Source organism: Euleptes europaea, chromosome 18 (genome assembly GCF_029931775.1).
Source record: "Euleptes europaea isolate rEulEur1 chromosome 18, rEulEur1.hap1, whole genome shotgun sequence".
Taxonomy (NCBI): domain Eukaryota; kingdom Metazoa; phylum Chordata; class Lepidosauria; order Squamata; family Sphaerodactylidae; genus Euleptes; species Euleptes europaea.
The window spans coordinates 11,734,597-11,762,196 of NC_079329.1; the positions used below are offsets into that span (position 1 = coordinate 11,734,597).

General features: G+C 48.0%; 3 protein-coding genes across 4 annotated transcripts in view; 1 reads left to right on the forward strand and 2 right to left on the reverse strand.

Moving 5' to 3' along the window:
* Positions 1-2,995, forward strand: part of CNOT3 (CCR4-NOT transcription complex subunit 3) — a 31,317-nt gene extending 28,322 nt beyond the window's left edge. For both annotated transcript variants that reach the window (XM_056863707.1, XM_056863708.1), the window contains exons 16-19: positions 207-408; positions 879-1,011; positions 1,384-1,509; positions 2,846-2,995. In XM_056863707.1, the coding sequence (XP_056719685.1) occupies positions 207-408; positions 879-1,011; positions 1,384-1,509; positions 2,846-2,944 (560 nt within the window). In that variant the 3' untranslated portion in view covers positions 2,945-2,995. The remainder of the gene's footprint in view (positions 1-206; positions 409-878; positions 1,012-1,383; positions 1,510-2,845) is intronic.
* A 4,106-nt stretch (positions 2,996-7,101) lies between these two features.
* LENG1 (leukocyte receptor cluster member 1) lies at positions 7,102-11,539 on the reverse strand. The gene is made up of 4 exons (XM_056863814.1): positions 11,362-11,539; positions 8,728-8,901; positions 7,632-7,888; positions 7,102-7,309 (listed from the first exon to the last, which is right to left on the reverse strand). The coding sequence occupies exons 1-4, from the start codon at positions 11,491-11,493 to the stop codon at positions 7,102-7,104; spliced, it is 771 nt and encodes a 256-aa protein (XP_056719792.1). The 5' UTR covers positions 11,494-11,539.
* Positions 11,540-14,551: 3,012 nt separating this feature from the next.
* On the reverse strand, positions 14,552-27,419 carry TMC4 (transmembrane channel like 4). The gene is made up of 16 exons (XM_056863491.1): positions 27,371-27,419; positions 26,423-26,654; positions 24,758-24,906; positions 24,059-24,220; positions 22,912-22,997; positions 22,672-22,817; positions 21,226-21,373; positions 20,870-21,043; positions 19,842-20,005; positions 18,554-18,677; positions 18,012-18,109; positions 16,839-17,025; positions 16,181-16,311; positions 15,684-15,839; positions 15,436-15,514; positions 14,552-14,615 (listed from the first exon to the last, which is right to left on the reverse strand). Exons 1-16 carry the CDS (start codon positions 27,417-27,419, stop codon positions 14,562-14,564), a joined length of 2,139 nt encoding a protein of 712 aa, XP_056719469.1. The 3' UTR covers positions 14,552-14,561.
* Between the last annotated feature and the right edge of the window lie 181 nt (positions 27,420-27,600).

Genomic DNA, 27,600 nt, shown 5'->3' on the forward strand with positions numbered 1-27,600 from the left:
TTGGCCATCTTCTGGGCACGTAGGGGTCACTGGGGGTGTGTGGGGGGGAGGTAGTTGTGAAATTCCTGCATTGTGCAGGTGGTTGGACTAGATGACCCTGGTGGTCCCTTCCAACTCTGATTCTACGAATGGTTCTACTGAGGCATGTCTGTTTATCTCCCTTCTGAGTGGCTTGTTCTCTCCCTTCTCTCCATTTCCCCCCTCAGCTGACATCTTAATTACTAGCACGACCTCCCAGCCAGCCTCCAACCAGCCCCCCATCCAGCTATCTGAGGTGAACATCCCCCTTTCGCTGGGGGTGTGCCCCTTGGGGCCCGTGCCTCTCACCAAGGAGCAGCGTTACCAACAGGCCATGGAGGAGGCGGCCTGGCACCACATGCCTCACCCCTCTGATTCAGAAAGGATCCGGTAAGGAGCTCGGTGTCCCGCCCTGCCCTCCTCTGCCATTGCCTTCCCACGTGTGGGCCGAGAGAGTTCTGAGAGAACTGTGACTTGCCCAGGGTCACCCAGCAGGCTTCATGTGGAGGAGTGGGGAATCAAACCCGGATCTCCATATTGGAGTCCCATCGCTATTCACTGCCACACCGTGCTGGTTCTTATAAGCCCCAAATTTTATTTTATTCCATTTATACCCTGCCCTTTCCCAACCAAGTCAAGCTCAGGGTGGCTTCCAGCAGTTAGTATATATAATACAACACAATATATTTAAAACATAAGTTAAAATAATTACAAAAATGCTAAGTCTTGTTGGTCTGTAAGATGCTACTGAATGCGAATCTTGCTCCTCTGTCTTTCCCCTTGCATGGATCTGGAAGCCAAGGGCCTTTTTCCTGCTCATTCTTACTTACTTCTCTCCCTGTTTTGTCCCCCCCCTTTAGGCAATACCTGCCTAGGAACCCCTGCCCAACCCCTCCATACCACCACCAGATGCCTCCCCCACACTCCGACACGGTGGAGTTCTACCAGCGCCTCTCCACAGAGACCCTTTTCTTCATCTTCTATTATCTGGAGGTGAGTAGCTGACTCCCCCTATGGTAGAAACAAGGCACCTCTTTTTCTCTTTGGGGTTATTCTGTTTATGGGAGGGGCTGTGGCTCAGTGGTAGAGCATCTGCTCTGCATGCAGAAGGTCCCAGGTTCAATCTCCGGCATCTCCAGTTACACGGACTAGGCAGGTAGGTGATGTGAAAGACCCCTGCCTGAGACCCTGGAGAGCCGCTGCCGGTCTGAGTAGACAATACTGACTTTGATGGACCAAGGGTCTGAGTCAGTAGAAGGTAGCTTCATATGTTCATGTGAGGCACAACTCCCAGCGTCTTGGATTGTCCCTGATGGATCTCACAGCCCCGCTTCCTCTTTCTCTCCCGCCCCCTCCACTTTGAAGGGTACAAAGGCACAATATCTGGCAGCGAAGGCACTGAAGAAACAGTCGTGGCGCTTCCACACCAAGTACATGATGTGGTTCCAGCGGCATGAAGAACCCAAGACCATCACTGACGAGTTTGAGCAGGTGAGGCAGGGGAGAAGGCGGCTACAGAACAGCAAGTGCGTGGGCGTAGTGCATCACCCGTCCCATGCTGGAGTCGACAGATTCCACATCACCTCTTCCGTCTCCCTGCACCTCCCTTCCCCATTAATAGGACATAAGCTACAGAGAGGGGTGTGTATGTTGGGGAGGACATCATAGGGGTAAGTCGAACAAAAGACACAATCACTGTCCCTGCGAAATCCAAAGCGTTCTGCAGGTAACAGCCTGCAAACTTACCGCTGTAGCCCCCCGGGGCCAGGAAATCTCCCTCCCCAATCAGAACGCCTTCAAAGTGAAATGAGAACTTTGTGACCTTCCACCATGACCCTCTGGCGACTTTCTGAATGTTCCCTTGATTCTTGTTTGCTCGTTGCTAATGCAGGGCAGGGGCTAGTTGGGCTTGTGTCAGACTTCGAACACACTGTAACACCCCCCATCTTTCCCCCTATGAACCCCCTCCCGATTCAGAGGGAGACATTAGAAGGGGAAAACCTGAATCCTATCCAAGTTGGAAATCTGAAAGGGTGTGTGCTCTTCCCTCACCCACCAGTGTCTGTGTTCACCTGCGAGGGAGATGGGTGTGGGCAGCCAAGCTGAGTTATTGGTGGCAGAACGGCAGGATATCAATTTTGTAAAATAAAAGTATATCTAATTCCCATTTACTTAAGAGCTTTCTGCACCTAGTAAACTCCAAAGCTAAAGTTTGGGGTGGGGTGGGGAATGGTTATGCCACTTCATACTAGAAAGCCCAGAAATCTGATCAATAAACAAAAGGGTGGGGGAGAAGACCCAACCGGAAAAACCAAAAACCAAGCACAATAGCAATTATTAAGGTTGATAAACTTCAACCACACAATTTTCAAATTTGAAAGCTCACTCAGGTGGAATACCTGCAAGTTGTTCTACTCTGGGCTGTATTAGTGGGCTTTCAAATTTTAAAATTGATATATATATCCCTACACACATACCTGGGCTTTTATAATTGTTTGTATATTGTGATACATTTGTATATTGTTTGTGTGTGCATTATATGGGATTGTATCTGACCACTGATGAAGGCCAGTTGGCCGAAACGCGTATGGTGTGTGGTTTAAGTTTGTCAACCTTAACAGTTGCTATTGGCTTTGTTTTATCAATTTTGATGTTTTTAACCCTGATATAGGTGCCCTCAAATTGATATATTTCTATATAACATTATTTTACTTTTTTCCACTAACCTTTGGGTACCAAGTCCAGAAATCTGACCAGAGCTCCCCAACAGTGAAGAGAGGTTTGATTTGTGTGTGTGTGCAAATGCTTCTGTTCTGCTCCTCTCTAGGGCACTTACATCTACTTTGACTATGAGAAATGGGGCCAGCGCAAAAAGGAGGGTTTCACCTTTGAATACCGCTACCTGGAAGACCGGGACCTGCAGTGATGCCCTGGGGCCAGCAGGGGGTGCCAAGCCTTCCTTCCAGAAACAACTGCAGCGCGCCATGAGCAGCGGCTGAGGGAGAGAGACCGACCAGTCCCCCCCATCTCACCCCACTTCCCCCCACCCCATCCCAAATCACAACCCGGGGGGGGCATGGGGGCGAGCCGCACGTTTAAAAAAAATGCATGCAAGTTTTAAAGTGACCGCAGGACGGAGGAGGAGGGGCGGCGGCAGTGGCAGGATTCTCTTCTGCCTTTCCCTTATCCTCTTCAGCCCACAACACATACAAAGAGGTCAGAATAATTGGGGGGGGGGGTTGCCCTGTACACACCAGCTGGGGTGGAGAGAATGGAGATTAAAAAACAAAAATTCCCCCCATCTCCAATATTTTTTTTCCTGGGGTGCGTGTCCCAAATTAGACCATCTGTGCCCCTCTCCATTGTAGGAAATATGGAACATCCCCCACCCCGTCTCTCTGTGCCAATTTGATCCCATATGTGCACGATATGGAGGGTGCAGGGCCCCAGTAAGTGTAACTTAAAAGTTGGAAGGGTTTGGAGCTGCGTAGGAAAAGTTCCCTTCCAGCCATGCCGACTTGGTCATGGCTGAAAATCGGAAAGAGGTAAAGGATAAAATCGTACTCAGCACCAAACGTTCTTGAGGACTGGCACCTTCGGGGAACAACCTCCTGCAACTTTGCCTCCTTTAAGTAGTGATTTGGGGGGGTGCTGGGGTTGTATTGTCCATCTGCCCCATATCCTACACTGGTTTGGAAGACCTCCGTACATTTCTGGGTTTCAGAAATCCTCTAAATTCATTCCCCTTACTGCCTCTCTGTCTTAAGGAGTCCCCCCCCCACCCCAGTGCTGCTTCTCCCCCAAATTTTCAAAACTATGACCCCTCCCCCCAAATTTGGTATCTGAGCTCATAAACTCATCCACCTCTCCTCCTAAAGATGCACCCTCCCTCCTTGATTACTTGCAATTTATTCCTGATTGGAGGGGGAAAGATTTGGGGGGGGGAGAGAAGGGAAGGAAGAGCGGGGGGAGGGGGAAGACAGTTGCGTTCACTCCCATCTCTCATCTGGCCCCTCTGAACTGGAGCACCCCGCCCATGCCGCTGTTTAAGATATTTTTTCGTAAGCCTATTTTCGTTTTGGAAAATATTTATGAATAAATAGTTTTATATGAGTGTTCTTCTCTTGCAGAGAAACGGGAGACCAAAAAAAAGTGCTCTGTGTGTGTGTGTGTGTATGGGGTGGGGGGAGACGGCAAAATAATTCCAACTATGCTCAATAACCTTTCTTCTCCTGCACCCCTTGCATATCAGAGGTAAGAGCTGTGGTTGACTGACGGACACTAGAATAACGCCTGGCCTGAATTTGCAGGGAAAACTGAAAGCTGCCATTGGCGTTGCTGTAGGCCTCAGCATCACGGTAGTGAGAAAGGTTATATGCCTTTATATACGGAGACCAAGTCCTATGAGGAAAGATTTAAGGAGCTGGGTATGTTTAGCCCGGAGAGGAGAAGACTGAGAGGTGATACAATAACCATCTTCAAGTACTTGAAGGGCTGTCCTATATAGGATGGTGCTGAGTTGTTTTCTGTGCCCCAGGTCGGACCAGAACCAACAGGTTGAAATTAAATCAAGAGTTTCCGTCTAGACATTAGAAAGAATCTTCTAACAGAGCGGTTCCTCAGTGGAACAGGCTTCCTTGGGAGGTGGTAAGCACTCCTTCCCTGGAGGTTTTTAAGGAGAGGCTAGATGGCCATCTGTCAGCAATGCTGATTCTATGATCTTAGGCAGTTCAGAGGGAGGGCACCTTGGCCATTTTCTGGGCATGGAGTAGGGGTTGCTGGGAGTGTGTGGGGAAATTAGTTGTGAAATTCCTGCATTGTGCAGGGGGTTGGACTTTATGACCCTGGTGGTCCCAACACTATGATTCTATGCTTTGCATTGGAAGCTAAGTGGGAAACCAGTTTTACATCGGATGTGCTGGTACTGTCCAAATGGCTTTCCCTTAATGATGCCAGTTGGCCTGGCCTAGGTCCTCTTACCCTTCATCACCCAGCTAAAAGTCTCCATGTCAGAGTTTGCGCCTGCCAGGTCGCATCAGGAAAAGCTGGATGCTGTGAACTGTTTGAATAAGTCACAAGTATCTGAAGAAGCGAGCTGTGACTCACGGAAGCTCATACCCTGCCAGAAATGTTAGCTTTTAAGGTGCTGCGGGACTCTTGCTCTTTTTACAAGTGTGTGTTCTTAGAACTGTTATCTCATCACTTCTTCCCTCAGGTTTGCAACACCGGAATAAGCCCCACCCCAAAGTCTCATTCCTAGCTGCTTGAGCTATTTAACCATCCGCCTCCCTCCTGAGGTTTCACTTGCGTTCATTCTTCGGAGGACTAGAAATTTTAAAAGCAACTAAATGTTCCTTTTCTCTGTGCGCGCACAGGTTTTCTTCAGATGAAAGTAGGCAAGGCTTAGCGGGGTAAGAGGCACGCAGGCTCCTAGCCAACTGTCACTTTCTAGATGATCAACACTCCAGGATACCTAAGAGAAGGGATCTAGCAGTCTGTAGTGACGGGGGAGGAGGATACTTGGTGGAAGGACGTGCAAGTGCCTGGGGTGGGAACGCCTGCTAACCGGCTAGCCCTTTCAGTTTGTGGCAGTGCCAGAGGGGGAACAGCGTATCGTACAACTTTATAAATTAAAGCCTGTACTAAAGACTGAAGTGGTACAGCTCCGAGATAGGATAACCATCTTCAAGTACTTGAAGGGCTTATATATAGAGGATGGTGCCATGTTGTTTTCTGTTGCCCCAGAAGGTCAGACCAGAACCAACGGGTTGAAATTAAATCAAAAGAGTTTCCGTCTAGACATTTGGAAGAATTTTCCAACAGTTAGAGCAGTTCCTCAGTGGAACAGGCTTTCTACGGAGGTGGTGAGCTCTCCTTCCCTGGAGGTCTTTAAGCAGAGGCTAGATGGCCGCCTATCAGCAATGCTGATTCTATGAACTTGGGCAGTTCATGGGAAGGGGGGCATCTTGGCCATCTTCTGGGCATGGAGTAAAGGTCACTGGGTGTGTGGGGGGGGGAGGTAGTTGTGAATTTCTTGCATTGTGCAGGGGGTTGGACTAGATGACCCTGGTGGTTCCTTCCAACTCTATGAGATTAGATGTGAGATTGCATGTCTGAAGGAAGCTTTTATTGCAGGAGCACTGTCATTTTTAATTTGCTGAACATGAATGCCACCCGCTTCCCTTCAGCACAGATGATGTAGTGGGTACCAATCTGCCTGTGAGTAAGGAGGGCAAGCAGAGAATGGATCAGGCCTATTCTCTCCTGTTATCAATTGATAGGGTCAAGCGGCTTAAAACAAGGATGGCAATGAAGAGACCTCCCCCATTAAGACCTACCACTAAATTATGCACACTGCAAAGCTACCTTTGGGTTCTTCATCTCTGTTCTGGCAATGGTGGAACTACGTGAGGTTTGCCAGATTTGCTTTTGCTTAAATTCCTTCCTTTCTGTCTCCTGCCTAACAGCTGAGTATCAGCTGGGACTAGCTGTAGGCACAGGCAGCTCCATCTTCAGTGCTTGCCTCCATATTTTATGAGCCAGCAATGCTACCACTTAATTCTGAGATCTTATAGAGATTGAGATCTTTTGCAGAAGGAAGTCTATTTCTTACAGCAAGTGGTACTGCTGTATTTGTATAATTATGCTTTATATACTCGCACAGTTACATCTGCTTCCTGAAAATTAGTGTTTGTTTTAGGTCATTTTACAGTCAGGGCTCTGGGTATATGGTAAAAACTTGAAGCCCACCCAACAGCACGCCGTGTACCGTAACCCGCTAGGGATCCGACAACCTCATTGTTCTTGCAGCGGCATGCTGGCACCAAAACCAGGTTAGTGGTAGTTGCAGCAGTCTGTGGTATGAAACTCGTCGTCAAAGGTTTTGACAGCTGTCTGTTGCAAAGGGGTAAACAGATGTGAGCTTATTGCCCCACCTCAGGAAATCTTGGATGATGGGGAGAAAAGCTGCCTCCTTCAGCCTCATAGGGTCTAACATGCAAGATCAGAAGATGGCACTGACTAGTCTTTCAGGGCTGCTTCTCCTTGGCGAATACAGATACTGGTCCACCAGCAGGGCTTCTCTCACTGTGGCTCCCAGACCCTCTTCCGTGCCAGCTGCGGGTGGAACTGGGAGTTGTAGCCGCGTTTCCTTTCGTCCACTTCCTCCTCTGCCTCCCCAGGAAGGGGCTTTCCTGCTCTCTGGGCCAGAAGAGCCTCTGCCCGGGTTCGTTCTGCCTGCTCACGCCGCAGCCGTTCCTGCCGCAGCTTTTCTAGAGAGGATGATGATGGCCTGTAAGAGAAGGGGTGGGTTAGAAGTCAAAGCCCACATGAGATGTAGGGAAGTGATACAAAAATCCACAGTTGCAAACGATGCACAGAAGTGCAATGAAGAAAGTAATGGGTTAGGTTTTCATGTGTTTCTGTTTTCTTCACTTCTCACTTCCTTCTGTGGCCCCCTAGTCTCGTGCCGTGGCCCCCCAATTACACAATTTTCACCTGTGGCCCCTTTGGAATATCTTGGCCCCCCCCGGGGGGGGGCATACAACCCCCGGTTGAGAACCACTGCTCTAAACAGCCAAATGCAAAAGTTGCCATTACTCCTGTGCACATACCCTACTGCCAAGTTCCCTCTGCTTTCCTTTTGCGTCTGCTCCCCTTTCCCTTTCTTTCCTTCCTTCTGGGAGCTCTTCTTTTTTCGCAGATGCTTTTCCATCTCGAGCAGGGGATCCAGCTTCCCTTTCAGTTTCATGTCCTTGGCAAGAGCCTCGCTGCGTTCCAGGGGCTCCTGGTACCAAGGCTGACTAGTTTGGGCCTCCGCTGAGCTTTGCCCCAAGTACGTGAGGATCCCCAAAGCCTTTTCCCGCCGCTCCTGCAGAGAAAGTAAGAACCCAACTGTGCCACCAAACACATGACGAAGTGTTACCCATGAACTGTTCGTATACTTCAGTTTACTTTTATCTCACTCTGCCCTTTACTGACCTCAAGGCTCCAGTGGACTCATCCAGGCATTTATCAGATCTACCACCTGCTAAGTTACGATTTTCCGGGACCATTCATGGGACCTTAAGCAGCCTTTCTCCTTCCAGTTCCTTATGTGCTCAGACGAACTCCAATTAAAACCTTCCTGCTTAACCAATCAGCCTCCACTGAAAGGGGGTGGGAGGGAAATTATGGCTTCCACCAGGCAATCGTATGAAAAGCTGGTTAAAAGGTACTGAATTTGCATTGTAATGCCAACAGCTCGCCCTATGAAATGAAGGAATGTAGGCTAGTCTGGAAAAGCCCCATGGCGCAGAGTGGTAAGCTGCAGGCCTGCAGTCAAAAGCTCTGCTCATGACCTGAGTTTGATCCCGACTGAAGTCATTTGACTCAGCCTTCCATCCTTCCGAGGCTGGTAAAATGAGTACCCAGCTTGCTGGGGGTAAAGTGTAGATGACTGGGGAAGGCCATGGCAAACCACCCCATAAACATAGTCTGCCTAGTAAATGTTGGCATGCCACGTCCTCTCATGGGTCAGTAATGACCCTGTGCTTGCACAGGAGACTACCTTTACCTTTTTAAACTAGTCTGCCAGGCCACCCCACCTCAACTCCAAGCAACTTCCAGGGTATTACTGCCTGGCTAGGTCCAAGAGCTCTCAGCTACTGAGCTGGTGGCTACAAGGAAGAAAGACTAGATGAACCCGCTTCTCTCATACCCCCTCTTTACCTTCTCTTGCCTCTTCTCTTCCTCATGTTCTTTGTTTCCGCCCTCTTGCAACTCATGGAAAAGGTTGATGTGTCGCGAAGGCCCTTCTGAGTCATAAGGCAGGAGGTCCGAGGTACTGCTGTTGCTTCCTGGGGCTGACAGACGTGCTTTCTTACGCAAGTATTCAGTCCGGGCCTAGGAGGAAGAGAAGGAAAAGTGGCTCTAAAAGAGCATAGTTTTGCTTGTAGTGCCTCTTCTCTACTTTCCCCTTGGGAGGGGCAGTGGGTCAGTGGTAGAGCCTCTGCTCGGCATGCAGAAAGTCCCCAGCATCTCCAGTTAAAAGGACCAGGCAAGTAGGTGATGTGAAAGACTCTGCCTGAGACCCTGGAGAGCCGCTGCCGGTCTGAGTAGACAATACTGACTTTGATGGACCAAGGGTCTAATTCAGTATAAGGCAGCTTCATGTGTTCCACAGTTGCCTCTGCTATGCTAGCCTTCTCCTTCCCCATCTCTTACAAGGAGGGGGAAAAAAGGAAGGACCCAGACTCCTTCCCACCTTGGTACCTGGCTCCACCTCAGAATCCCTTTATTTGAAATACCAGCTTCCCTCAGCAAAGCCAGCAGGAGAAGCTGCAGCAGCATACCTGGAACCACACCCCCACTCAGAACCCCTCCCTCTTCAAGCTCCTTTTAAAAAATTATACTTTCATTGGTATCTGATATTGGTTTAAAATTGGGCCGGAAAGCAAAGTTAAAAGAATACGATAAATATAAGGCTGTGGCTCACTGAAAGAGAACCAACTCAGAACAGAAGTCTGTCAATATCCTGGGCGCCCGGGATGCTAAGAAAACCAGAAAAATAGTGTTAAATGGAGAAACAGTCCCCAAGGGACTCAGACTTGGCACCTTTCAATCCAGTCAGTTCAATATATTGTCTTAAGAGCTGGGTTCAGAGAGAAATAGCATATCTCTAACAGCCTTAGGGAAGCTGAGGCCCCACAACTTTCCTCCAATCGCCTAAAAATTCAAATGAAAGCAGCAAATGGAAATATGGGGCTTATGGGCGCAGACAGAAACAACAGCTTTTAGACGTGACTCGTGGTATCTTGGTGACTTCCTGTAACAAAAGCGCTCACGGACTAAAAGCTCATTTCACCCGATGCTTTCTCTGTGCATTAAATGCATGTGTGGCAAAACAACTAAATGACCCTGAAATGGAAATGTTAAGAGCCATTTTCCATTTAGAAAAAAAGTCCAAATGTCTATCAGAGAAACACTCATCAATTAGAGGAGCTGGAGAGGTTAGCATAACAAAGGTGAGTGTGTTTTAACACCTGTAACAGAAATACTACAAGCTCAAAGGAGCCCTATATAAATAGAATCAAGCTTCCTCGTAAACTTCAGTTCAGCAGTTCTACATCAGGAACGTTCGAGGGGAAAGGACTGGAGGAAATGTCTCTGGATGCCGTTTTAGGCCCTGCCAGTTTGTTTTTCACAGTGGGACTAGTTTGGTTCCACTGAGGAATAATTATCCTGATTCTGTGACCTTACGCAAATTGTGAGAGGGAGCACAGGAAGGGCTGTGTCAGTGTTTGGCTCTCGTGGCCCTTTCTACCATGCCCAGGGTAATGCTGATTGCCACTTTGAGGTCAGGAAGCAATTTTCAGGCCAGATTGGCCAGGGATCCTGGAGGGTCATCCCCCCCCCCCATGTTCTGGGCATGGAGTAGGGGTCACTGGGGTGTGTGGGGGAGGTAGTTGTGAATTTCCTGCAATGTGCAAGGGGTTGGACTAGATGACCCTGACAGTCCCTTCCAACTCTATTATTCCTTTCTCCCTACCAGCAACCCACTGAAGTACAATACAGTTATTTAAGAATGAGGATAGGCAATATGGTGATGTAGTGGTTCAAATGGTGGCCTGGGAAACCTGGGTTTAAGGGGGATGGACTGCGGCCCCTGCTTTTCATGCAGAGGTGTCCAGGTTCAATCCTTGGCATCTCCAGCTAACAAATCTCATGTAGCAGGTGCCAGGAACATTCCTTCTCTGCAGTACCTCAGACAAATGTTAAGATTTATCCGAGGAAGTGTGCATAAGTCCACAACAGCTGATATTGGAATAATTTTTTTTAAAGGTTCCCCAAGATTCCTGTTGACTTTTGCTGAAAATAAGCTATCCCAGCTACTCTTAAACTAGCTGCCCAACGTCTCGGTCTCATCTGCCCAAATCGCCACTCAGCCATGAAATTCACAGAGCTAGTCACTTGCAGCATATCCTACCTCACAGGGCTATTGTGAAGGGGGGAAACTAAGTCACCCCACCTATATAATTATTTTACTTCACTTATACTGCACTTTTCTCCCCAATGGGGGACCCAAAGTGGCTGACATAGCTCTCCACTCCTCCCAAATGCACCACTTTGGGCTCCATGGAGGAATATAGGGATTTAAATATAGGGAATTAACGACAGAATAATGGCAGCCTTCACACCCCCGTTATGACGATGGTTCAGTCCAGACAGTGTCTTCCTCCCTTTAGCTGTCGGGAGCAAACGCATGCGCAATAGTTACCTTCTGCTGCCGTACACAAATACTAGACAGACGGCGCATGCGCACCCATCCAACGGTTTTCGCGCATGGGGCATCAAGGTACTCGCCTCCTGTTCCGCAAGCAGGACTCGGGCTTCCCGGCTTTGCCGCTCGGCTTCGGCCTCCGCTTCGTCCCGCCGCACCCGGGCTACGTTGTCCTTGTTTCTGACGTGCCACGATTTCTTCGGAAGGATATTCATAGCTGCTTTTGTTCCGGAGCTTTACTCCGCTTCCCTTTCGCTTCCGCTTCCGCAATCGCCTTCGATTCTCCGATTGGCTGCAACTTGTCTCCGCCCTTCCGTTTTGAGCGTGGGGGTGGGACAAAGACGCCCGTGCGCCAAACTCATGGAGTATTCTGATTGGTGGTGGTTTCACCGCTTGGTATGGATTGGTCCAGACGCAGCGGTCTCCGTACTGATTCATAACAGGGTCAAATTTGGGGGATTTTTTTTTTGTGCGTGGCGGTGAACTTCAATTTTACCCCTCTGTGGTACTTGGTTCTTACATCACATTTTTACTAATAGAACAGATAATTTTAGAAATCATAATTCCACTTTATAATATTTTTTAAATCCCACCATGAAGTTTTTCCCTAAATGGAGACGGCTCATTCTGCAACTTGAGAATCAGGGACATTTTGATCAGCGCACTGATGCTAGAAGTGACACCTGGTGACATTCTGTGCAGGTCTGACAGGGAAGTGTGTATGTGCCTCAGAATCAGGCTCTTGCAATTTTAATGTAAAGATTGCAAAATGTCCCACCGCTTCAAACAATAATTAGTATTGCTGGCAATGTATAAATAATATTTTATTTTTCTGCAATGGTTCAAAGTGCAGTACATTCAGTGTGCCTTATAACAACCCTCCCAGTTAGACTGGTAATGTTATCCCCATATTACATACTGGGGCTGAGCCCGCTGATAGCTTGCAGTGGCTTTGAACAGAGATTAAACTTTAAAGGCATGCATTCCAGACCCAAGCTTAATTTGGACACACACACCATTTCATCATAACAGCCCAACCCTAGGCATGCTTTCTTTCAATTTATCAGTGATTTTTTATCCCACCATTCCTTCAAAGCGCTCAAGGCAGTATTCTCCATTTTATCCTCCCAACCACTCTCCTGGGTAGGTTAGTCTGAGAGCAAATGACTGCCCCAAGGTCACCCAACCTGTTTCATGACGGGGATTTGAAGCTGGGTTTACACCACTCAGCTTGCTGTGGGTGAAGTGTAGACAACTGAGGAAGACAGTGGCAAACCACCCCATTGTGCCTAGTAAATGTCATGATGTGATGTCATCCCATGGATCAGTAATGACTTGGTGCTTGCACAGGGGGACTACCTTTGCCTACACCAGACTGGCTTTCTCTCAACTTTGAAATAAACCCCAGAGAATTATACTTGAAATTTTTACACAATACAGAGTCACCGTTTAACAAATGTTCTTCATTCACAGTTAATGGAGCAATATTTGCATAATATGGTTTTATTTTGAAAACACTAACTTATTCAAGTTTACCTATTAATGCCAAGATTTGACTTTTTACACACCAGGTCTTATATTCCTTTATGAAAATTCAATTTCCCCTTAAAATCCTGACATTTCATAATATTTAAAATCAGAATTTCAAAATATTGTCGAAGGCTTTCACGGTCAGAGTTCATTGGTTCTTGTAGGTTATTCGGGCTGTGTAACCGTGGTCTTGGAATTTTCTTTCCTGACGTTTCGCCAGCAACTGTGGCAGGCATCTTCAGAGTAGTAACACTGAAGGACAGTGTCTCTCAGTGTCAAGGGTGTAGAAAGAGTAATATATAGTCAGAAAGGGGTTGGGTTTGAGCTGAGTATTGTCCTGCAAAAGTATTGTCCTGTAAGTATCAAGATAATGTGCTAATGAGGGTATGGTATGTTAATATGGAACCATTGTATCCTGAAGTGATCTGTTAATGTGTGTAATCCAAAACTAATCTGTATGGCTATTGTTGAATGTTGTCTTTGTCTGGAGGTGTTTCAGGGCAGGAAGCCAAGCCTTATTCATTCTTAAACTCTCCTCTTTTCTGTTAAAGTTGTGCTGATGTTTGTGAATTTCAATGGCTTCTCTGTGCAATCTGACAAAATAGTTGGTAGAATTGTCCAGTCTTTCAGTGTCTTGGAATAAGACCCTGTGTCCTGTTTGTGTCAGTCCATGTTCAGCCACTGCTGATTTCTCAGGTTGGCCAAGTCTGCAGTATCTTTCATGTTCTTTTATCCTTGTTTGTATGCTGCGTTTTGTGGTCCCGATGTAAACTTCTCCACAGCTGCAAGGTATACGATATACTCCTGCAGAGGTGAGGGGGTCTCTTTTGTCTTTTGCTGATCGTAGCATTTGTTGTATTTTCTTGGTGGGTTTAAACCCACCAACTGCAGACTTGGCCAACCTGAGAAATCAGCAGTGGCTGAACATGGACTGACACAAACAGGACACAGGGTCTTATTCCAAGACACTGAAAGACTGGACAATTCTACCAACTATTTTGTCAGATTGCACAGAGAAGCCATTGAAATTCACAAACATCAGCACAACTTTAACAGAAAAGAGGAGAGTTTAAGAATGAATAAGGCTTGGCTTCCTGCCCTGAAACACCTCCAGACAAAGACAACATTCAACAATAGCCATACAGATTAGTTTTGGATTACACACATTAACAGATCACTTCAGGATACAATGGTTCCATATTAACATACCATACCCTCATTAGCACATTATCTTGATACTTACAGGACAATACTTTTGCAGGACAATACTCAGCTCAAACCCAACCCCTTTCTGACTATATATTACTCTTTCTACACCCTTGACACTGAGAGACACTGTCCTTCAGTGTTACTACTCTGAAGATGCCTGCCACAGTTGCTGGCGAAACGTCAGGAAAGAAAATTCCAAGACCACGGTTACACAGCCCGAATAACCTACAAGAACCAAAGAATTTCAAAAGTTTGCATTGCAGTTCAGTTTAGACTCCTTGAAAGCTTAGTGGAGATGCTGCTCAGAACTGCAGTTCAGTTCTAAATCAAAGAATTAGTGAGAAGGCATTAAAATACATTGTCGTGGAGCAGTTTAAACTGGATGGAGAACTGTCTTGAAAGAACTGAAGATGAACTAGAGGCTGCATCATCCATAAGCAGAAGTGAAGGGCATGAATAGGCAGAATCGATACAGTAAAAATCAATAGTATCCAACAGTTCCTCCTGGTAAGCGGGATATTATCTTGTCATACGTTCTTCCGCTTCATTGGCTCAACTCTGAGATCTGCTTCACTAAGAAAAGCTTGTCCTGACCCTCCTGAGTATGAGGAAGAGAGAAAAGCTGTAAAGAAAGGAACTGTATATTTCATCTTCCCCACTAACTCCATATTAGGCTAGTGGGACCAAATGTTACCAAGCATTTCTTTTCAGTATTCGTTCCTTTCTACTGAAAGTTCTCTCGTTTTGCAGTTTCCAGAGAGAAAGGTCCAGTGTTGTTTGGGGAAATGGCAGCCGCCATTCTCTCAACCTCAGAACTGATGGCCGGGGGGGGAGGGGGCTTCCCCTTCGTCTTTGGGGAAGTCCAGTCAAGAAACCAGCTTGGGAAGCGGCTTTAAAACGGCAAAAGGAAGTGATGGATAGAAGAAATTTTCCTTGCATCATGTGGGATCATTGCTCCATCTAAGCTTAACTCTGTTCAGTCTGACTGGCAAGAATGTCTAAAGCAGAAGTCCAACCTGGCCCTCCTATTTGGGAAGGCAAGGATTAAACCAGCACATGCCTAAACTGCGACCTCGCTCATTTTGGTGCCTACCCATGACAAACACCTCCTATTTGGCTGTTTCCGATCATGAACCAGCCAATGAAAGAGGCTGGTTTCTACCTCCTGGCCACTCTCCCATGATTAGGGTTGCCAACCTCCAGGTAATAGCAGAAGAACTCCTGCTATTATAACTGATCTCCTGCCGAGAGAGATCAGTTCACCTGGAGAAAATGGCCGCTTTGGCCATTGGACTCTATGGCATTGAAGTCCCTCCCCTCCCCAAACCCTCCTCAGGCTCCGCCCCAAAAAATCTCCCAGCTGATGGCGAAGAGGGAACTGGCAACCCTACCCATGATGCCTCCTGGTAACCACTCACCAGCTGGAGCTGCCCTTTCAGTCCTTTGACCATGGAGCTGTAGGTGCCAGCGAGAGCCACAAGGTAGAACATGAGGATGCTTGAATATGAAATAAAAGGCAGAAGACAGGGGATGGGGAGAACAACACGGCACCAATGTATGTGCTTTTGTCCCTAGGATGCAGAAACCAAGGCACAGCATCCTCCTCTCTTCTCCCTCCCTGTCCTCATTCCCAAAACCCGAATGTCCACCTCAGCAACCTTCTCACCTCAGCAACAGGAACAAGGGCACCGCAAAGGCCAGAGAGCCTACAAACCCCAGGAATTCCTGGGTAGTAGGGGGCAGCTCAGAAATGGCATTGGAGATTGTGTTCCACATGGTGGGCTCGCCTCGAAATGGGCCACAGGCTTTTGAAGGGGACAGACTGTAGGAGAGAGACAGAAGGGACTTAACCGAAGCATTAGAGAAGAAGAAGAGTTAGTTTTTATATGCCTACTTTCTCTACCACTTAAGGGAGAATCAAACTAGCTTACAATCACCTTCCTTTCCCCTCCCCACAACAGACACCCTGTGAGGTAGGTGGAGCTGAGAGAGCTCTAAGAGAGCTGTGACTAGCCCAAGGTCCCCCAGCTGGCTTCATATGGATCTTGAATCTCACCTAGTTTTGCTTTTTTGCCACTGAACCACGGCCTGCCTTTTCCTCCCTCCACCCCATTCCTGTGTGGAATTCTCAGCTGAGAGACTGAGCAAGGGTCTTATACTTACACAAACATGCTGTATAGGGCAGGGACACAAGAAATAGTCAGACCCAAGAGCAAAACCAACAGGAAAAAGAAATTGGAACTGGAGGCCCGAAATGTCCGTTCGGCCGGCCGACAGTTGGCATAGAGGGTTAGCTAGACAGGAGGAGGAAGAAAAATATCCAATGGGGTAAAAGCTTGAGAGACCTTGTTCATGTCCCATTGCCAAGAGAAGCTAGGAATCCTTTAACAAAGTAAGCCCTAGAATAAGGTGCAATAGAATCTACCCAAACACTCAAGTCATCTTCTAAGGCCCTACTCCAGGTAAAAGTATGGTGAGTAGCAACAAGAGATAAAAAGAAGAAGAGTTGGTTTTTATATGCCGACTTTCTCTACCACTTAAGGGAGAATCAAACCGGCTTACAACCGCCTTCCCTTCCCCTCCCCACAACAGACACCCTGTGAGGTAGGTGGGGCTGAGAGAGCTCTAAGAGAGCTGTGAGTAGCCCAAGGTCCTAGCCCAAGAGTTTCCTGAAGGCAGGAGGTTTTAAAACAGCGCACGAGACCCCAGATCCCTTCTCCTTAAGTGTCCCGTTTCCAGCCTCTCCCCACCAGGGCACATGTTCCCTTTCTAGGGAACCCAGAAGTCTTTGCTCCCAAGCCCCTCTCCACCCAGGAGTCACCTTTTTCAGGTAGAAGACGACAATGTATTTGAGAGTGTTGAGCACAGGGAGCAGGGGGCAGAAGAGAGCGCCCGTCCAGCACAAGGTCTGTCCATACACCAGGTCAAGGACATTGGCGGGCACCACAAACTCTTGCTCCCCCCATAATTTCAGCAATGGGCGGGAGGGCAAATACGTCACCAACATCCTGGAAGGCAGAGAAAGAAAACGAGCAGATGCGGATCGTGCAAAGCAGAGACCCCGGAGAGCGACTGCAGGGCAGAGCCGACAACATTAAACTGGAGGGATCAGTGCTGTGAGACGGCTTCATATGTTCAGGGGCCTTTTGACCTTTATTGAAATCTGGCTTGTGTGATTCCAGAATCCACGTGCCTTAGACCCAGCTAAGGCTGCCACTAGGAAAACTGATGTTTCATGAACAATACTGAAAGCACACATGAGCATCCCTTGAGCCTTTTTGTGAATGCTGCCCCGTGGGATAAACTAGGGAACAGACTTGCTTCTAAACCAAATATTTATTTTAATAAAGTGCACGTTTCCCTGTAACATCACTGATATGGGGGAAAAGCACAACAAAGGCTCTTGAGCCTTAATGATATGAAACAACAAGCTCTATTGATTTTCCACCCTTGTGCACAAACTAAAATTAATTTCCACTCAGCATTGTCAATACAAGGACTACCACGTTCTCCCACTGTTCTCGGCCTTTTAAGGGATCCATGTGTTCTGTCTGTTGTCAGGGCCAATCTACAAGTTCAATTTTGAGTTGTTTTTTATATGCCGACTTTCTGAACCACTTAAGGAAGAATCAAACTGGCTTACAATCACCTTCCCTTCCCCACAACAGACACCCTGTGGGGTAGGTGGGGCTGAGAGAGTGTGACTAGCCCAAGGTCACCCAGCTGGCTTCGTGTGTAGGAGTGGGGAAACAAATCCAGTTCACCAGATTAGCCTCCATCGCTCATGTGGCGGAGTGGGGAATCAAACCTGGTTCTCCACTGCTCTAAAGCACTGCTCTTGACCACTACACCACGCAGGCTCTCTGTTGGTCGTGTTCCTTGCAACCACACAGCAGCTATTGGGAAAGGCTTTTAATAAATGAAGGGGAGACCAAAGGGCTCAGAATGCTAACCTTACGCCCAGATCCTACAACGCAGAGGTAGCAAAACTTACTTTCTTGGAAATTCCACGAACAACATGACAAGCAGCATGATGAGCAGGTCAAAGATCAACAGTTTGTACATTTCCTGCCCCACCGAAGTCTCCCAGCACTGGAAAGGCAAAAGGAACCATCTCAGACCTTACCCGGCACCATTACTGATAAAGCGTTCTAACCTTCACTCTCCTCTTCCCTGCAGCTCTCCCATCTCTCAAAGTTTGCCAACCTCCAGGTACTATTTGGAGATCTCCTGCTATGATCTCCAGCCGATAGAGATCAGTTCACCTGGAGAAAATGGCCACTTTGACAATTGGCATTGAAGTCCCTCCCCTTTCCAAATCTTGCCCTCCTCAGACTCCGCCTCAAAAACCTCCCCCTGGTGGCGAAGAGGGACCTGGCAAACCTAGGAATCTGGTTGGAGCCCTCAAGGAGTGGCACCAGAAGAAGTAACCAGTATACCTTACTTGGAGCAAAAAAACAACCCTCAATCTGGTCCTACCATTAGGTCTCACTCCCCACTCAAGAATCTAAGCTCCAACCTCCTGGTTCTCCTCACCAGGAATAGGTGGCTGTATCCACAGTCCTTGCAGTCTGAATGTTGCGGGTCCCCGTCACAAGTGATCTGAGACCAAAGTGAGATAAGAAGAACCACCAGGCTTGCGAGACGGAGGAAGACATTCCTACCAGACAGGAAGACAGCACAAAAACCGAGTGAAAAACAACAATCCGGGCATGTTTGTTTAAGAGCAGCTTTGCCAAGTACGGTTGTCAACCTGCAGGTGGGATCTGCAGTTCTCTCAGAATTACTACTAATCTCCAAACTACAGCGATTGGTTTCCCTGGAGAAAATGCCAGCTTCAGAGGGTAGACTCTTAAGCTACACCATAGATTCTAGGTAAAATCCCACTCCATCTCCCACACACACACAGAGTCAAAGCTCCAGGAATTTCTCAGGCTGAAGTTGGCAACCCTGTAAGAACAGCAGGTGAAGCTTTCTAGATAGGGTTGCCAAACTCCAGGTGGGGTTGGAGATCTCCTGGGATTACAACTGATCTCCAGGAGATAGGAGGTCAGTTCCCCTGGGGAACATGGCTGCTTTTGGACTCTATGGCATTATACTAGGGTTGCCAACCTCCAGGTACTAGCTGGAGATCTCCTGCTATTACAACTGATCTCCAGCCGACAGACATTAGTTCCCCTGGAGAAAATGACTCTATGGCATTTAAGTCCCTCCCCCAGCTGAAATTATCACTATTGCCTGGAGATCAGTTGTAATAGCAGGAGATCTCCAGCCAACACCTGGAGGTTGGCAACCCTTCCCATGCCTCATTTTGCGCATCATTCTCCTTTGTTACATATTCTCCATTGTTTTCCATTTCCTCATTCAATCCTGTTCAAGTGACTGCTTTTAGTTACTCTTTGGTCCGCTCACCTTTTTGTCCTTTGCTCCATTAACCCTTTCCTCTCGGCTAAACCAAGGGCAATTTCGATTTCCTTCCCCTTTCCTTCCTCTCCTGCTTCCCCCTTGTGTCTCGAACTCACCAACATCTGGGGCTTCTCCCTCCTTGTAACTGTTCAAAGCATCTGGAAAGACACCTCTTCCCTACTCCTTAAGATCTGCCTCCCTTCAATCTTCTGCCGTTTCCTTTTCCTTATGGTCTTTTCAAAAAACTGTTAGCTTGTGGGCTGGGCAGGATTGTTAATTTTATCTCATTTCTTGTACTGCGGCTACCTTTTAAGGCATGTGGTTATTATTAGTAGTAAATTTATAATTATAGTTACAGCTAACTACCTGTACCTGTGGTGTACACCAAGCCCCACAGAGTATCCAGCGCTTCCTGTACCTGAGAAGAGTGATTTTGATTTCAAAGCTGAGTGGGTATTTCTCTAGTTGCACAATGACCCCAAAAATCATAGGGAGAAGGAGGTTAGCAACTGTGATGACAATGGATGGGAGATAAGCCGCCAGCAGCTCCAAGATCGTTTGACCTTTGATTGGAGAGTTCACCTACAGAAAGAGAGAGAATTCTGGAAAAGATAATCGTAGCAAAGAGATAGATCACGAATTAGTGAGCTGTGACTCACGAAAGCTCATACCCTGCCAGAAATTTTGTTAATCTTTAAGGTGCTACTGGACTCTTGCTTAGAGAGAGAGAGAGAGAGAGAGAGAGAGAGAGAGAGAGAGAGAAACAGAATGGGATTTGCCATCTCCTTTCTTGAGATACTCTAGCAGAGATACAACTGGGGCAACAATGGGGAGACCCATGCCTGTTGAATTTCTGCTTGTCACGCAGCTCTGCAGAGTTTCTACCCATAGACTTTTCCCACTGGCTGGTCCAGACAGAGTAAGAGCCGGTTTTCCTTTACGGTCCAGGTTCCCAGCCTTCTCCCAAGGGCAGTGCAGTTACTGAACACATCATCTGCTAAGTCAGAGGGCAGGAGTTTGGGGGGGGGGTGTCCCCCTCCCCAACAGCAATAGCAAAGGTACTGGAGAATAGGAGGTTTAGTCTGGAGAAGAGGAGGTTGGTGGGGGGCCATGATTGCTCGCTTTAAGTATTTGAAGGGCTGGGAGCTGTTCCTGTTGGCAGAGGATAGGACTGGCAACAATGGGTTTAAATTACGGGAGAAAAGGTACCAACTGGATATTAGGAAAAAATTCTTTATAGTAAGAGCTGTTCGACAGTGGAATCAGCTACCTAGGGAGGTGGTGAGCTCCACCTCACTGGCAGTCTTTAAGCAGAGGCTGGACAAACACTTGTCAGGGATGCCCTAGGCTGATCCTGCATTAAGCAGGGGGTTGGACTAGATGGCCTCTATGGCCCCTTCCAACTCTATGATTCTACTGATGGGAAGACTGAAAGCGATTTCTTACCGATCCTAGAAGCCACTGGGAATATTCCGTCGCCAGGTAGATGCAGAAAAAGCCTGCACCCAACAGGCCTAAAACCAGAACGTTGAGCAGGCCCCGGAGGATGTAGAGAACGGCCCGTTGTTTTGTGGTCCGTTCTGCCAGGTGCCTGCGGAGCGCCTCCTCCTCCAGATCCATCTACAAGGGGAAAGAGACGCCTTAGCATCCCCAAATGCAGGCTTCAGTGATAATAATTGCAGGGGTGGTTGTGGTGGGGAAAACCCATATTAGTTTGATACGGCAAAAATAAAGGTGCCGCAAGACTCCTGTTTACCAAAGGGGGGGGACATTGAGCACATACCCTTGTCAACAGGGCTCACCCGCAGTTCGTAGCAAATACTCTTGTGCTTTAACTGCACCGCACTGGGCTGCATCAGGCCAAAATCCCAGCCAGCAAAAACTTTGTTACTGTAGGATCCAAGAGACACGTCTTCACTAACCAAACTGTGTTTGAGACAGTAGACTGACCTGAGGAAGGAAGACCAGAGAGAAAAGATATTGAAATAGATTCCTCCGCCAGCTGGGAGATTTCTTTACATTACTTCTTTACGTTATTTATCGTCCACCTTTCTCATGATCCCTCTGGGGTGGAGGACGGCTGTTTGTATAGTGCGGAGCTGCTCTCGCATCTGTATAGGGTTGCCAACCTCTAGGTACTACCAAAACAAAATTACTCCTAGTTGTGCTGAAATAGTTCAGTACAAATTACAACAATAGGCTCAATATTAAGCAAATAGTATCAAGTGTATTCAAAGTGCAAAGCAACAATACGCAAACAAGGACTGTACACATAAACAATGGTGCTGAACAACAAAAGTGTACTATATACAGTGTTTACAACAAATAGTCACCACCAGATTCATTCATCAAGCTATTCAGCTTACTGATACTAATAATGTCCGTAGAGTCAAAGTAAAGTGCCCGGCTACATCTGTTTCTTGAACTTCCCTTAAGAGAGTAATGCCAAATGGGGACCACAACTGAATCCAAATTGTTCAGAACCGGATCAGAGAGAGGAACGCAGATCCATGGTATTCATTGCGTTTCACCTAAGGCTTCATCAGCCTCAATTAGTTTCTCAAGTCGCCTAGTTCACATCAGTCAGTTTTCAAAACATGCTCAGAGGAGCTCCTCTGAGCATGTTTTGAAAACTGACTGATGTGAACTAGGCGACTTGAGAAACTAATTGAGGCTGATGAAGCCTTAGGTGAAACACAATGAATACGATGGATCTGCGTTCCTCTCTCTGATCCGGTTCTGAACAATTTGGATTCAGTTGTGGTCCCCACCGGACATTTGGCATTACCCTCTTAAGGGAAGTTCAAGAAACAGATGAAGCCGGGCGCTTTACTTTGAGTCTACGGACATTATTAGTATCAGTAAGCTGAATAGCTTGATGAATGAATCTGGTGGTGACTATTTGTTGTAAATACTGTATATAGTACACTTTTGTTGTTCAGCACCATGGTTTATGTGTACAGTCCTTGTTTGCGTATTGTTGCTTTGCACTTTGAATACACTTGATACTGTTTGCTTAATATTGAGCCTACGGTTGTAATTTGTATTGAACCTCTAGGTATTAGCTGGAGATCTCCTGCTATTACAACTGATCTCCAGCCGATAGATATCAGTTCCCCTGGAGAAAATGGCTGCTTTGGCAACTGGACTCTACGGCATTGAAGTCCCTCCCCTCCCCAAACCCCACCCTCCTCAGGCTCCGCCCCAAAACCTCCCACCGGTGGTGAAGAGGGACCTGGCAACCCTACCTGTGTACAATCCATATGAGACAGAAGAGGAGGTAGAAGAATGCTGTGAGCAGATACGCAAGGGGGACGTTGTAGGAGAAGCTGGCAAAATCGACAGCCGAATTTGGGTAGTAGCCATAGAACAGGTAGGTGAGTTCCATGAAACCCTGTAGGGAGATACGCACACACATAAACTGACCACCGCTGAAAATGGGTCAGGGCAGCCCTTTCTGGGGATATTCTTGGGATACAGTCCCTCACCTTGCCTGACAGAAGATCCATGATATAGGAAAAATAGCTGGTCAAGCCATGGCTGGTGGGGTCATAACGCAGACAAGAGACATTCACTGAAATGAAAGGGGAAAGAAGGAATTCATTTCCCCATCCCCACAGAATCCAGGGGCTAACAGAAACTGTGGTAGACTCTGCTATCTAATCCAGAAGTCCCGGAAAAATCAATTTAGTGTAACATACTCTGATCTGTCCTATTTTTCAAAGGTTTGCCACAAAAGAAGAAAAGTTGGCTTTTATATGCCAATTTTCTCTACCACTTAAGGAAGAATCAATCCGGTTTACGATCATCTTCCCTCCCCCTCCCCACAACAGACACCCTGTAAGGCAGGTGGGGCTGAGAGAGCTCTAAGAAAGCTGTGACTAGCCCAAGGTCACCCAGTTGGCTTCATGTGGGGGAGCCGGGAATCAAACCCAGTTCTCCAGATTAGAGTCCACCACTCCTAACCACTGCTCTTAACCATTACAACATGCTGGTTCGCAGAATCCAGAAGTGCAGAATCCAGCAATGCAATGAAGGGAAAGCTACCCCTGCAGAATTTCTACCTCTTACACTGCTACTCAAAGCACAGGAGATAGGCTATTGGTTTGGGTGCCAACCTGCAGCAGTTTTTCTCTGATCTTCCTTGTGTCCTTGCATTCTCAAACCACATTTGATCCAATTTAAGAGAGAACAGGGGAACAACAAATGGAAAACAAGAATGTGAGAAAGCTGAAAGAAAAACTTCTGCAGGTTGACACCCAAACCGTGGGAAAACTTCTGGGTGAAAAGACCCAAATATGACAGTAAATGTGTGTGTGTGTGTGTGTGTAAAATGTTGTCAAGTCGCAGCCAATGTATGGAAACCCCACAGGGTTTTCAAGGCAAGAGACTAACAGAGGTGGTTTGCCATTGCTTTCCGCAGCATAACGACCCCGGTATTTCTTGGTGGTCTCCCATCCAAGTACCGACCAGGGCTGACCCTGCTTAGCTTATGAGACCTGATGAGATCAGGCTAGCCTGGGCCATCCAGATCAGGGGACAATATGCAAACATTTTTAGGTGTTTCCGTTCACACCGACAGCTGCAATCGTTTCTTCTTCAAGGAACTTGAGATTCCTTGGCTCATAGACCTACCTGAGGTGTTGCTTGTTCGACTTGTCCAGTTGAGGTGGAGGGCCTCAAAGGCAGCATTGGGAGCGACCACGAATCCCACCACCAGCAAGGAGGCCACGAAGTTCATCAGGACCAGGAACCGCAGGAAACTGAAGTACGCCTGGATCCCTGTTCCAAAGTGGCCTTTGGGGAGCAAAAGGCGAGAGCATACAAGGTTAGGCTAGCCAGCACAGCATGTCTGGGCCCCTAACCCGATACTGTGGAGATAATTGAGCACCACAGGGTTGCCAACCTCCAGGTGGTGGCTGGAGATCTCTCGCTATTACAACTGATGTCCAGGCAGTAGAAATCAGTTCCTTTGGAGAAAATGGCTGCGTTGGCAACTGGACTCTATGTAGGGTTACCAACCTCCAGGTGGTGGCTGGAGATCTCCTGCTATTACAACCGACCTTCAGCCGATAGAGATTAGTTCCCCTGGAGAAAATGGCCGCTTTGGCAATTGGTCTCTATGGCATTGAAGTCCCTCCCCTCCCCAAACCCCACCCTCCTCAGGCTCCGCCCCCAAAATCTCCAGGTATTTCCCAATCCATACCCAGCAATCCTAACTCTGTGGCACTGAAGTCCCTCCCCTCTCCAGACCCCACTCTCCTCAGCCTCCACCCCCCAAAGTCTCCAGGTATTTCCCAGCCCAGAGCTGGCAATCCTAAGCACCACCCATACCTTCAATGTGACGCAGTGTGCTCTTCCACATCATAGCATGTGACATTACTGTGCTTGCCTGGCTCCTGAGTTGGCGTAGGGTCCGTCGTTTTCCTGCGCGCCAGAGCTGCCAACCGCTCAGCCTGCTGGCTGCCTGCTCCTCCAGTAACCTGAGGGGAACACAAAAGTCTTGCGGGAAGCCAAGTGCACACTTCGAGCTCTGCTTCTCAAAGGTTTTGAAACAGAGCCCCGTACCTTTTCTAAACTTACAAAATCTCCCACAGAAATGCGATGGCGGAAAGTGCTGTCCAGTTGCAGCCGACTTATGGTGACCTCCACGGGGTTTTCAAGGCAAGAGACATTCGGAGGGGGTTTGCCGTTGCCTGCCTCTGCATAGCAACCCTGGACTTCCTTGGGGGTCTCCCATCCAAGTACTAACCAGGGCTGAACCTGCTTAGCTTCCAAGACATGATGAGCCTGGGATATCCAGGCCACAGCCTACAGGAACATACCACATGGATTATGAGCTGGGGGCAGTTGAGGATGGTGTTTTGCTGCCCAACTTGACTAAACAGAGGAGGGGGAGAAGACCCAACCTACAAATACAAAGTTGGATACCCAAAAGGTTGTGTGAAACAAGACCTAAACAAAACAATAAAATATAGTTATTACAAAGTGCTTATGCACATATTAAAAACAAACCCATATGGCAACAGATACAGCGTTGATAATCTAAAAATGCGTTTGATGTAGGGTCGCCAACCTCCAGGTACTAGCTGGAGATCTCCTGCTATTATAACTGATCTCCAGCCGATAGAGATCAGTTCACCAGGAGAAAATGGCCGCTTTGGCAATTGGACTCTATGGCATTGAAGTCCCTCCCCTCCCCAAACCCCTCCCTCCTCAGGCTCCGCCCCAAAAACCTTCTGCCGGTGGTGAAGAGGGACCTGGCAACCCTAGGCATGTGGTTGTAGATTATCAACCCTGTCTCTGTTGCCATATGGGCTTGTTTTTAATATGTGCATAAGCGCTTTATAATAAATGTATTTCATTGTTTTATTTAAATCTCGTTTCACCCTACCTTTGGACACCCAGTTTTGCTTCCCAGTCCACCAATTCAGAGAGAGGTTGCACCTCCCTTAGCAACTCCGTGCCAGCCCAGAGAGACCAACTCACCTTTCAGAACCACTTGAACACACATGAAGCTGCCTTCTATTGAATCAGACCCTTGGTCCATCGCAGTCAGTATTGTCTACTCGGACCGGCAGCGGCTCTCCAGGGTCTCAGGCAGGGGTCTTTCCCATCACCTCCTTGCCTGGTCCCTTTAACTGGAGATGCCGGGGATTGAACCTGGGACCCTCTGCATGCCGAGCGGATGCTCTACCACTAAGCCATGGCCCCTCTTTCTGGCTCTCCAGGGTCTCAGGCAGGGGTCTTTCCCATCACCTCCTTGCCTAGTCCCTTTAACTGGAGATGCCGGGGATTGAAACCCGTTCACTTCACGAAACCCGTCTTCTTCCCAGATGTTCTTGTTTCCCAGAATCCTCTGCCACAAGGAAACTCAAGAACCTCTGGAGGAAGCTTCAATCTCTCAACTCATCTGGGTATCTATTCCTCTTACCCTCTCCTTGAGACCCCAGGCATCCTGCGCTCTTTTAACCCTCTCCAAAAGAAACCAGCCGCTACCTGAGCCTCCGTTTGTCCTCAAGACAGAGGGGCATCTCTCGCAGAGGTTGCCTGTCTTCCTCCTCCTCCGCCACCACAGCGGGTGGCACTTGATCCAGGGGGTCCTCTGGGAGCTCCCCTGCCCCCTCCAGAGCTGCTCCCCAGGCCTCTGCCTTGTTGCCACGGAAACGCAGTGTCTGGTTGCTCGGCAGCTGGAGAAAGAGAGATGGGCTACGGTGACCCAGGCCGGACCCTGGAGAAAGGATGCAGAATGGGGTTTGGTGCACAGGTGGGTCAGAGAGAAGAGGCCCAAGACACCCCCCCCCATGAAAGGTCGGTCCATAAGCCAGATTTCTTCACAGTCAGAGGGGTTGTCTCCATAGGAGTTTCAGAGACAGTGTGATATAGTGGTTAGTGTGCTGAACTGTGATGTAGGGTTGCCAGCCTCCAGGTGAGGTCTGGAGATCTCTTGGAACGACAACCAGTCCCTTAGGCTGAGAAAGATCACTGCCCTAAATTCACCCAGTAAGTTTCCATGGCCCAGTGGGGATTGGAACCTGGGTTGTCCAGATCCTAATCCATAGGGGTGCCAACCTCCAGGTACTAGCTGGAGATCTCCTGCTATTACAACTGATCTCCAGCCGATAGAGATCAGTTCACCTGGAGAAAATGGCTGCTTTGGCAATTGGAATCTGTGGCATTGAAGTCCCTCCCCTCCCCAAACCTCACCCCCTCAGGCTCCACCCCAAAAACCTCCCACTGGTATCGAAGAGGGACCTGGCAACCCTACTACTAATCCAAGACCATGTTGAAACCCACTATCCTGTGTGCATGCTGCAAGCTCATAGCTGGTGCTGAGAAAACAATCTTGCTGGCAGCCAAAGGGTTACAACTGGCACAGTGGAATAAAGATGCTAGAAATCCTTCAATCCAGCCAGTACCCCTAGAAGGGGAAGCTTGCCCCCATACCTGCTCCATCGCTCCTGGTCCCCAAACCCCTTTCCTGGCTGCCTTCCATGGCTGCAGGCTCGCCTGTTGCCGCTCTGTGTACTTCACCCCTTGTCGACAGGAAGAGGTGAAACAAGGAACAAGGAAGTGAGAGGGCACAGGCTGGCATGGATTAATTATTTCTTCGGATGGTTTGCCCCATAGACAAAGGCAGTGACTTGGCAAACAGTTGCTGGGAACCCAGGCTGAGA